The 12,443-nt window shown below is 42.7% G+C and overlaps 1 protein-coding gene across 1 annotated transcript in view; it reads left to right on the top strand.

Moving 5' to 3' along the window:
- Nucleotides 1–11,847, top strand: part of LOC106586272 (glypican-6) — a 122,267-nt gene extending 110,420 nt beyond the window's left edge. Inside the window, exons 7-9 of the mRNA XM_014173395.2 lie at nucleotides 5,872–6,011; nucleotides 10,232–10,407; nucleotides 10,691–11,847. Of these exons, the coding sequence (XP_014028870.1) occupies nucleotides 5,872–6,011; nucleotides 10,232–10,407; nucleotides 10,691–10,908 (534 nt within the window). The 3' untranslated portion in view covers nucleotides 10,909–11,847. The remainder of the gene's footprint in view (nucleotides 1–5,871; nucleotides 6,012–10,231; nucleotides 10,408–10,690) is intronic.
- Nucleotides 11,848–12,443: the final 596 nt, after the last annotated feature.

Genomic DNA, 12,443 nt, shown 5'->3' with positions numbered 1-12,443 from the left:
CACATAAAAGTATACGTAAGGTTCCTCAGTCGAACAGTGAATTTCAAAAACAGATTCAACCACAAAGACCACTGTTTTTATTCCAATGCCTTTCGAAGAAGGGCATCTATTGGTAGATGGGTAAAAATTTTATAAAAATACATTGAAATCCCTTTGAGTATGGGGAAGTTATTAATTACACTTTGGATCAATATCAATACACCTAGCCACTACAATGATGCAGGCGTCCTTCCTAACTCAGTTGCCGGAAAGGAAAGAAACCACTCAGGGATTTGACCATGAGGGCAATGGTGACTTTAAAACAGTTACAGAGTTTAATGGCTGTGATAGGAGAAAACTGAAGATGGATCAACAACATTGTAAACTAAATGACAGAGTGAAAAGAAGGAAGCCTGTACATAGTAAAAATATTCCAAAACATGCATCCTGTTTGCAATGAGGCATTGAAGTAAAACTGCAAAACATTTGGCAAAGAAATGAACTTCATGTCCTGAATACAAAGTGTTATGTTTGGGACAAATCCAACACAACACATCACTGAGTACCACTCCTCATATTTTCAAGCATGGTGGTGGCTGCATCATGTTATTGGTATGCTTGTCATCTGCAAGGACTAGGGAGATTTTTAGGATAAAATGAAACGGAATAGAGCTAAGCACAGGCAAAATCCTAGAGGAAAACCGGGTTCAGTCTGCTTTCCAACAGACATTGGGAGATTAATTCACCTTTCAGCAGGACAATAACCCAAAACACAAGGCCAAATATACACTGGAGTTGTTTACCAAGACAACATTGAGTGTTTCTGAGTGGTCTAGTTACAGTTTTGACTTAAATCGACAAAAAAAGCTATGGCAAGACTTGAAAATGGCTGTCTAGCAATGATCAACAAGCAGCTTGACAGAGCTTGAAGAATAAAAAAAGGGCAAACATTATAAAAGAAAGCACTTAGAGGCTCTTAGAGACTTACCCGGAAAGACTCAACAAAACAAAGGAGATGATCGTGGACTTCAGGAAACAGCAGAGGGAGCACCCCCCTATCCACATCGAAGGGACAGTAATGGAGAAGGTGGAAAGTTTTAAGTTCCTCGGCGTACACATCACAGACAAACTGAAATGGTCCACCCACACAGACAGTGTGGTGAAGAAGGCGCAACAGCGCCTCTTCAACCTCAGGAGTCTGAAGAAATGTGCCTTGTCAACCAAAATCAACAAACTTTTACAGATGCAAAATTGAGAGCATCCTATCGGGCTGTTTCAAAGCCTGGTACGGCAACTGCACCGCCCTGAACCGCAGGACTCTCCAGAGGGTGGTACCGTCTGCACAACGCATCACCGGGGGCAAACTACCTGCCCTCCATGACACCTACAGCACCCGATGTCACAGGAAGGCCAAAAAGATCATCAAGGACAACAACCACCCGAGCCACTGCCTGTTCACACCGCTACCATCCAGAAGGCGAGGTCAGTACAGGTGCATCAAAGCTGGGACCGAGAGACTGAAAAACAGCTTCTATCTCAAGTCTAGCAGACTGCTAAACAGCCATCACTAACTCAGAGAGGCTGCTGCCTACATTGAGACCCAATCACTGGACACTTTAATAAATGGATCACTAGTCACTTTAAACAATACCACTTTAAATAATGCCTCTTTAATAATGTTTACATATCTTACATTACTCATATCATATGTAAATACTGTATTTTATACCATCTATTGAACCTTGCCTATGCTGCTCGGCCATCGCTCATCCATATATTTATATGTACATATTCTCATTCACCCCTTTAGATTTGTGTGTATTAGGTAGTTGTTGGGAAATTGTTAGATTACATGTTAGATATTGCTGCACTGTCGGAACTAGAAGCACAAGCATTTTGCTACACTCGCATTAACATCTACTAACCATGTGTATGTGACAAATCAAATTTGATTTGATTTGAGCTGTAATCGCTGCCAAAGGTGATTCAAACATGTATTGACTTAATTTTCAATAAATTTGCAAACATTTCTAAAAACATGTTTTCACTTTGTCATTATGGAGTATTGTGTGGAGTTGGGTGAGCAATTCAGGCTGTAACAAAACAAAATATGGAATAAGTCAAGGGGTGTGAATACTTTCTGAAGGCACTGACCAGGTGAATCCAGGTGAAAGCTATGATCCCTTATTGATGCCACCTGTTAAATCAACTTCAATCAGTGTAGATGAAGGGGAGGAGACAGGTTAAATAAGGATTTTTAATTCTTGAGACAATTACGACATTGATTGTGTTTGTGTGCCATTCAGAGGGTGAGTGGGCCAGACAAAAGATTGAAGTGCCTTTGAACAGGGTATGGTAGTAGGTGCCGGCACCGGTTTGAGTGTGTCAAGAATTGTTTTGGGTGGTCCATTACCCAAAGGACAGCCAGTCAACTTGACACAGCTGTGGGAAGCATTGGAGACAACATGGGCCAGCATCCCTGTGGAACATTTTTGACACCTTGTAGAGTCCATGCCCTGACGAATTTAAGCTGTTTTGAGGACAAAATGGGGTGCAATGCAATATTAGGAAGGTGTTCCTAATGTTTTGTGCACTCAGTGTACATTAATATACATTCATGTATAATGTAATACATTGATGTATAAAGGCTGGTACACAGTGTTGAATTTGCAGTTGAATTTGCGGTCTCTCACTTTCTCACTTACTCACACCATACACACGCACTCCCTCAATTTCTAAGAGATGTAGTGCCATCTAGTGGTCATAGTATGCCATACTGCCATTCTGCCTGTATCAGCTTGTTGATGCAGTCATCATACCATTTGATTTATTCATAGGGAATGCACAATGAAGAGGGGGACTGAGATTCAAAAACAGTTTATAGAAGTAAATTGCATTTGGTCTACTTCTCCTCTTTCTTTATTCTCACTCCTTTGGTGTGCTGAAAGTATTTGAGATTGAGGTAGAAAGTCAAATTCCATTTGGATTCCATTCAAAGTATATTTTCTCTCTCTGGAGATGGTCTTTGTTCACTCTGTAGGAATATCAGTTATATATTTAAATGTTAAGAATATGGGATATAAAGAAATATATATTTAATATGTATTCACTTATTTTGTAATGAAACAGAATTTTGAGAATGGATCCCCCTTAATATGATCAATGAGAATATGGAGTGACGTAAGATAACACAACCTAAAGCCCCATCATAGTTTCATGATAACGTCATTAAAGTCACATTAAACACAACTATCAGTACAGTGCATTCGGAAAGTATTCAGACTCCTTCTCTTTTTCCACATTTTGTTACGTTGCAGCCTTATTCTAAAATGTATTAAATATATGTTTTATCATCAATCTACACACAATACCCCATAATGACAAAGCTAAAACTGTTTCTAAGAAAATGTTAGCACATTTATATAAAAAAATACCTTATTTACATAAATATTCAGACCCTTTGCTATGAGAATCGAAATGTAGCTCAGGTGCATCCTGTTTCCATTGATCATCCTTGAGATGTTTCTGCAACTTGATTGGAGTTCACCTGTAGTAAATTCAATTGATTGGACATGATTTGGAAAGGTACACACTTGTCTATATAAGGTCCCACAGTTGACAATGCATGTCAGAGCAAAAACCAAGCCATGAGGTCGAAGTAATTGTCCGTAGAGCTCCGGGAAAGGGTTGTGTTGAGGCACAGATCTGGGGAAGGGTACAAAACAATGTCTGCAGCATTGAAGGTCACCAAGAACACATCATTCTTAAAGTGAAGAAGTTTAGAACCATCAAGACTCTTCCTAGAGCTGGCCGCCTGGCCAAGCTGAGCAATCGGGGGAGAAGGGCCTTCGTCAGGGAGGTGACCAAGAACCCTTCTAGAAGGACAACCATCTCTGCAGCACTCCACCAATCAGGCCTTTATGGTAGAGTGGCCAGACGGAAGCCACTCCTCAGTAAAAGACACATGACAGCCCACTTGGTGTTTGCCAAAAGGCACCTAAAGGACTCAGACCATGAGAAACAAGATTCTCTGGTCTGATGAAACCAAGATTAAACTCTGGCCTGAATGCCAAACTTCACATCTGGAGGAAACCTGGCACCATCCCTACAGTGAAGCATGGTGGTGGCAGCATCATGCTGTGGGGGATGTTTTTCAATGGCAGGGACTGGGAGACTAGTCAGGATCAAGGGAAAGATGAACAGAGCAAAGGACAGACAGATCCTTGATGAAAACCTGCTCCAGAGCACTCAGGACTTCAGACTGTGGCGAAGGTTCACCTTCAAACAGGACAACAACCCTAAACACACAGCCAAGAAAATGCAGGAGTGGCTTCAGGACAAATCTCTGAATATCCTTGAGTTGCCCAGCCAGAGCCCGGACTTGAACCCGATCTAACATCTCTGGATAGACCTGAAAATAGCTGTGCAGCGATGGTCCCCATCCAACCTGACTGAGCTTAAGAGGATCTGCAGAGAAGAATGGAAGACACTCCCCAAATAAAGGGGGAGCTGGTAGCCTCATACCCAAGAAGACTTGAGGCTGTAATCGCTGCCAAAGGTGCTTCAACAAAGTACTGGATAAAAGGTCTGAATACTTATGTGAATGTGATATTTCAGTATTTTTTCATTTTTGTTTGCAAAAATGTCTATAATCCTGTTGTTGCTTTGTCATTTTTGGGTATTGTGTGTAGATTGATGAAGGAAAAAAACAATTGAATCCATTTTAGAGTAAGGATGTAACATAACAAAATGTGGATAAAGGGAAGGGGTCTGAATACTTTCCGAATGAACTGTACAAAAGCTCAAGCCCACATTTATTTCTCAAAGCTCTGTAAAGCAGACTGGCCAAAATGAATCTCTTGAATGTTCTTTTAAAACCATCCACCAACCAACAAAGCCCCCCCTGCCTTCTCTAGCTGCACAGTACAGTACGTCTTATTCCTCAGATCACAAGGTCATCAGGGGCCGCTATAAAGGAACGTATTGGAGTTGTGTCAGTCTAATCTCTGTATTTGTTGATGGTGAGATCACATGGATCCATATTACCCGGTCCATCTTAGCTCATATAATGGTAGATATATTATACAGAGTCCTGTGGGCCTGGTCGAAAGTAGTGCACCACATAGGGAATAGAATGCCATTTGCACCCAGTGTATCCCCAAAATAATTGAATCTTAGTGCAGTCAGTTGTGTGGTTTAGTGAAACATGGCCGGTGATGTTAGTGCACTGAGTGGTATCCTGGCCCCTCTGGGCAGCAGCATCAGAGCTGCTAACATGCTTTGGCATCCGTGTGACAGGATTAACACATCAAAAGCAGTGGCAGTGGCCTACAGCAGCGACCCCACTGTCAGTACTGCACCTTTCATGTTCAACTACAGGTTCACTACAATTTCCCCTGCTGCTCACAGCATGACAAGGGGAGACAGATAAGGGAGACACTCTGACGTTATCAGGTTTCCCTTCAACTTCTGTGAACGACGTAAATCCAAACTTTTTAATACAGCATCCAGGTTTATGGTGCAAGTTGCCAGGCATGTTGTGGTTGTGATGCGTGGTTGCTAGGTAAATGTGTCTTTGGAGGGCACTGCTGGTCTGGACTTTTCTCTACATCAGCCTTCATCCCATACGTTCTCTATAGGGGACAGCTTCATTGTCTCCTTGAGCTACGAGTGAAATTGATTTTTAACCGTGTATACTCTCCGAATGTACACTCACAATTTGACCATTCTTTTAGCTGCAATATCTGTGTTGAATGTCTTGATAAAGTGTCAAGTGTACACTACAGTCTTTCTAGCAAGACGAAGTGTCACTCGATGATGAGGTTATGGACCATTGAGTCTCATACCCAAGTCAGTGCTGTCAATTGGTCTCCCTTTACTTCACATGCTCAGGTGATTGACATCAAGGAGAAACTGAAGCTGTTCAAGAAGTTGTGGTCCAACCTGCCTGAGGACATCTGCCAGCCACACAGGGTGACAGCAGGGAATGCCACCGATGACGACCAGTGTTGGAATGGGCACACCAAGGGCAGGTAAAACTGGACTACAGAAATCTGTAGATGCACCCTAACACAGGCTGCTTACCCTGAACACTTAGGTAAACTAGCACTAAATGACTTCCATTATATGTCTGATCCCTGAATTAAGTACCTCTTTTATTATGTATTTTGCACTGACCCAAATACGACAACTAACTATTGGAGAGCCTTGACATTTCTGGCAGAGGCATGGCAAAACAAGTGGAAGACAAATTGCTGTGCACTCCAAAGTCCTCCGAGGAGTTGGGAAACATTAAAGCGTCAGAACCAAACTGAGCCTTCCCTGGAGAGGGCCTTTAATGTTTGTTTTCATTTGCTTTGATGTCTTTTTATAACCCGCATGATGCCCCGTTGCTGGAACTAATTGCATTAGCAGCCAAAATGTTTGACAATTGAAGTTAAATGCTGCTTTGTCCCAAAAGGGGAGACTAATAAACTACTGTTATTCCAAAGTCATAATCCAACTTCAACATGTGCATATTGACTACTTGCTGGGTGACTTCACTTGAATAATAATAGCATAGCTCATTTATGGTTCTCATTCAGTCATTTTGAATGTAATATTTAGTTGTTTCCTAAGTATATGCTAATTACATAGAGGTTGCATTTATTCAACAATTGTGATTGTGTGTGTTTCACAGGAGGTTGGTGGCACCTTAACTGGGGAGAACGGGCTCGTGGTAATGACTGGAGCGGTTTCCATGTGTTTGATGCCATTCCATTTCTTCCGTTCCAGCCATTATTGTGATCCGTCCTCCCCTCAGCAGCCTCCTGTTGTGTGTTTCCTACTGAACATCTGTTTCCCGTCTTTCTTGATATGCCAGATTGTCTGGTAGAAACATACTGCCTCTACTGGTTAGCCCTTGTTTAACACCCAAAGGTTGAGATAGAAACATAACTAAAGATTCTGAGGCAGGTGAGGCTGGTGGGAGGAGCTATAGGAGGACGGGCTCATTGTAATAGCTGGTATGGAATTTATGGAACGGTATTAAACACATCAAACATATGGAAACCACATGTTTGACTCCATTCCAAGTTTCGTTCCACTTACTGAGCAATATAACTGGTGATAGGTCTTGTGGGTATTCCATAGATTGGCAGATAGATTTTTACGCTGGTAAATGGTAGGGAAAAAATATTTTTGTAACAGCTCAATGTCTATTATTTGTGAGTTTAGTATTTCTTGTTTTGATGGCCAAGAGGTCCTGATATCAACTATGACTCGTACAAAAATTGTACTTCTTGGTGTGTTGTTATTCGAAGCTGCCAGACTGTTTCAGACTAGCACGGATAGGTGGATGTAGGAAAACAAAGTTAGTATTGGAGATTAAATATAACATAGCACAGCCCTTTGTGGGTGGCAGTGGCGACTGAGTTGTGAGAAAAAAAAAACAGAAAGTGACCCCTGTAACATTTTCCCGGGTGAAATATATTGTGGTGTGTAAACACATTCTGAGACATGTGCAGTTCAAGAGTTCACTCTACTCACCCTGGTGACCCCTAACAGACCTGTGCTATTCATGCTTGTCAGAAAGAAAGCAGAGGACAAAAATAACATGGTAGAGAGCTACATGGAGAGTCCAGCCTTTGTCTCTGTCCTTTCTTATTCAACTGGCGGTTGCAGAGCCCACAGCCTGTTCTGGAGAATTCTGTGTAACAGAAGGAGGGGAAACACATGCAGGGGAGGCCAGAACAGACTTTAAACCCTCTAGAATCTAAGCCCTGTCTAAGCTGGGGGGAGGGGTTCTAAGCTAACATATGGAATTGTTTTAAGACGGTCATACCAAGGACCATTTTTCTCTTTGATTCATAATTTTAAGATCCCTTAAGGTATTAAAAGATATATATAAAACCATTTTTTGATGAAACATTGAATTTGGCATTACTGCTATTCACCAATAGAAACACATTGAACAACAGATTCACTACATGGAACAACAGACAGTCCGTAAAAAAAAAATCTAAACGAAGTTTGTTCTGAATTGTCTGTCCTATATCTGAGAGATATAAGAAAGATCAAGAAACTATTTGTATGTATTTTACATGTATTTAACCCCTTATTTTAGGCACTAAACTATCTCCATATATACTGTACTTCCATTTATTTTTTAACTGGTACCGGGAACCTTCAGAGGACATATTAGTGTGTAGCCCAAACCGTTCAGACGTTATAGACAGAAGTTGGTAGAAGAGGCTGTACCGACTTTCAGACGAGTCTTGTGAAGCCGATTGCCAAACCGTTCGGACACTACAGACTTTTTTGTGAGAAGATCCCTTTTTCTGGATGTCTCATGGCCTGACTGTCAAGTGTGCTCCCTCTCTGGCCTTTAGGTCACCAGGCTGCTCGTTATGGCACACACCTGTCACCATCGTTACGCGCACCTGCGCATCATCAATCAAATGTATTTATAATAATCAGGCCAGGTAGTCCTGAGGCATCGTCCTAGTGCTTAGGTCCTCTGAGAGAGAGAAAGAGAGAGAGAGAGAGAGAGAGAAAGAGAGAGAGAAAGAAAGAAAGAACGAAAGAAAGAAAGAAAGAAAGAAAGAAAGAAAGAAAGAAAGAAAGAAAGAAAGAAAGAAAGAAAGAAAGAAAGAAAGAAAAAAAGAAAGAAAAAAAGAGAATTAGAGAGAGCATACTTAAATTCACACAGGACACCGGATAAGACAGGAGAAATACTCCAGATATAACAGACTGACCCTAGCCCCCCGACATATAAACTACTGCAGCATAAATACTGGAGGCTGAGACAGGAGGGGTCGGGAGACACTGTGGCCCCGCCAAGCACAGCCCCCACACCACTAGAGGGATACCTTCAACCACCAACTTACCATCCTGAGACAAGGCCGAGTATAGCCCACAAAGATCTCCGCCACGGCACAACCCAAGGGGGGGCGCCAACCCGGACAGGAAGATCACGTCAGTGACTCAACCCACTCAAGTGACGCACCCCTCCTAGGGACGGCATGGAAGAGCACCAGTAAGCCAGTGACTCAGCCCCTGTAATAGGGTTAGAGGCAGAGAAGGGAAGGGAACCGAGGGGAACCGGCAATGCAGAGACAGCAAGGGCGGTTCGTTGCTCCAGTGCCTTTCCGTTCACCTTCACACTCCTGGGCCAGACTACACTTAATCATAGGACCCACTGAAGAGATGAGTATTCAATAAAGACTTAAAGGTCAAGACCGAGTCCGCGTCTCTCACATGGATAGGCAGACCATTGGAGCTCTATAGGAGAAAGCCCTGCCTCCAGGTGTTTGCTTAGAAATTCTAGGGACAGTAAGGAGGCCTGCGTCTTGTGACCTTAGCGTACGTGTAGGTATGTACGGCAGGACCAAATCGGAAAGAGCAAGCCCATGTAATGCTTATTAGGTCAGCAGTACAACCTTAATCAGCCCTTGCCTTAACAGGAAGCCAGTGTAGAGAGGCTAGCACTGGAGTAATATGATCAAATATTTGGGTTCTAGTCAAGATTCTAGCAGCCGTGTTTAGCACTAACTGAAGTTTATTTAGTGCTTTATCCAGGTAGCTGGAAAGTAGAGCATTGCAGTAGTCTAATCTAGAAGTGGCAAAAGCATGGATACATTTTTCTGCATCATCAGATTCACCTGGACTCCATTACTTCCCTGATTACCTTCCCTATATGTCACTCCCTTTGGTTCCTTCCCCAGGCATTATTGTTTCTGTTCCTGTGTCATGTCTGTGTGTTGTTCGTGTTTCTTATTTTGTATTGTGTTGTGTTTATTTATTAAAACACTCACTCCCTGAACCCGACTCTCAGCGTTCATCGTTACACTGACAAACACAGCTCTAGCTCTGCCACCTTTCACCGCAGATGCAGAAGACTGATTTTGGTGGATTGAGATGCAGCCCATGCAAAAAAATATCTCTAGCTTAAACAGATGGATTTTGATGGGGATTTTTGTATTATGTAAATTTGACTTCCGCAGGGCTGCGGAAATTGTAGGCTAAGGGTTAATGAGGCTGTCGAGTGTCATTAACCGCTCTGGCATTACTCTCATTCACCCCAGTGTGTTGCTCCAATGTTACACATGAAATGTTCTGCTAATTGCCTAATGAATTGGTTTCTCTCAGTGTGCTTAAGACATGATTTCTATTAAAAAAAAAACAGTTTCAGGGGATTTCAGTGGTAACTATGGTAACTCTCTTTTTAGTACATATGAAATGAAGTCATCTTTTTTTTTGTCCTGCCTGGCAGGTATTTCCCAGAGGTTATGAAAGACGGATTGACCAATCAGGTGAATAACCCGGAGGTGGGCGTGGACATCACCAGGCCGGACACGTTCATTCGCCAACAGATCATGGCTCTGAGAGTGATGACAAACAAGTTAAAAAATGCCTACAATGGCAATGATATCTACTTTCAAGACTCAAGTAAGTAACTCCACACATTTTTTTAAATATATATTATATTGTTAAGAAATACTGTAGCTATACAGTTTTCCCAGTATACCTACTGTACAAGTATTGGATTTGTTGTTTTTTGTTTTTATACTTCACCTTTTCATGTTCAAAAAATGCAGTAATTATTTCTAAATTCATGTGATCACTTCAACGTTGAACATGTATTTTATATCAATAGTCCTCTCTCTGTTACTTTCTCAGTATATTTATTGACTGCTTACTGTGCCCTCTGTGTTCCTGTGCTGTTGTCCAGGTGATGAGGGCAGTGGCTCGGGCAGTGGCAGCGGCTGCACGGAGGCCTGCGTCACTGAGTTTGACTTTGCCAGCACCGAGGCACCGGTGGTGGGAGCGGACCGGAGCGGGAGCGGCCCGGTGGAGGATTCAGCAGCAGCCACACACCCTGCCCCCTCAGCAGCCCTGCTGGCCAGCCTGGCCCTCTCAGTCCTGGCACTGCACAGGCTATGGAGATAATGCTGGGGGAACTCACCCAACGTGGACAGAAGGATCTCTCTCTACGGTGTGTTTTTCTACTCAAGCAGACTGGAGCTACAGTCAAGCAGACAGTATTCAGGCAGCCTTGGCCTCTTCTCTGTTCTGGAGACAGCAGTCATGCATCCTAGATCCCCCTTCCTCCTCCTAAAGTGTCTGGTCATTGGTGCCATCCTTAGGCAGGACTTCACATGACTCCCGTCACTCCAAAATAGAAACAGATGATCCACCGTCAAACATTGTTCAAGAAGCCCAAAGGAATTACTTTTTTCTGGCATAAGGCAGATGTTATTAGGTCTCCATGAGAAAAAGTAATTGCACTTTTGGTCTATTTTTTTATGCTATAGAAGATTATTATGTTGTACCACTGTGAGATTGTGGAGAGGATGCACCAAGAGGTGATCAGAAGTTAGAACTAGAACTATGGTGTAAGGTGATCTCAGCTGGCAGGTATTTTACTTGTTTGGCAGGTCAGTAGTGCATTTCTTCATTCATAAAACAAACCCGAATTTCCCAAAATCACATAAAAATACCATATATACAGTATAGCTTTCACATTAATTGTTGATTTCTTCCTTGGTTCATCGGCTTTAAATATTATTGAATATTTTTCTACATTGACAGAAGATGATACATATGAAACATGTTTAACGTTAATCAGGTAAAGTATATATTCAAAAGTATGTGGACATCCCTTCAAATTAGTGGATTTGGCTATTTCAGCCACATCCGTCGCTGACAGGTGTATAAAATCGAGCACACCACCATGCAATCTCCATAGACAAACATTGGCAGTAGAATGGCCTTACTGAAGTATGTCAAATTTCTGCCCTGCTAGAGCTGCCCCGGTCAACTGTAAGTTCTGTTATTGTGAAGTGGAAACGTCTAGGAGCAACAACCGTTCAGCCGTGAAGTGGTAGGCCACACAAGCACACAGAACGGGACAGCTGACTGCTGAAGCGCATAGCGCGTAAAAATCATCTGTCCACAGTTGCAGCACTCACTACCGAGTTCCAAACTGTCTCTGGAAGCAATGTCAGCTCAAGAACTGTTAGTCGGGAGCTTCATGAAATGGGTTTCCATGGCCGAGCAGCCGCACACAAGACTAAGATCACCATGCGCAATACTAAGCGTCGGCTGGAGTGGTGTAAAGCTCGCCCCTCATTGGACCCTGGAGCAGTGGAAACACATTCTCTGGAGTGATGAATCACGGTTCACAATCTGGCAGTTCGACAGACGAATCTGGGTTTGGCAGATACCAGGAGAACGCTACCTGCCCAAATGCATAGTGCCAACTGTAAAGTTTGGTGGAGGAGAAATATTGGTCTGGGGCAGTTTTTCATGGTTCCAGCTAGGCCCCTTAGTTCCAGTGAAGAGAAATCTTAACACTACAGCATACAATGACATTCTAGGCGATTCTGTGCTTCCAACTTTGTGGCAACAGTTTGGGGAAGACCCTTTCCTGTTCAGCATGTCAATGCCCCCGTGCACAAAGCAAAGTTCATACAGAAATGGTT

The sequence above is a fragment of the Salmo salar genome, chromosome ssa25 (assembly GCF_905237065.1).
Source record: "Salmo salar chromosome ssa25, Ssal_v3.1, whole genome shotgun sequence".
Taxonomy (NCBI): Eukaryota; Metazoa; Chordata; class Actinopteri; order Salmoniformes; family Salmonidae; genus Salmo; species Salmo salar.
This window is presented reverse-complemented; position numbering and strand designations above follow the sequence as displayed.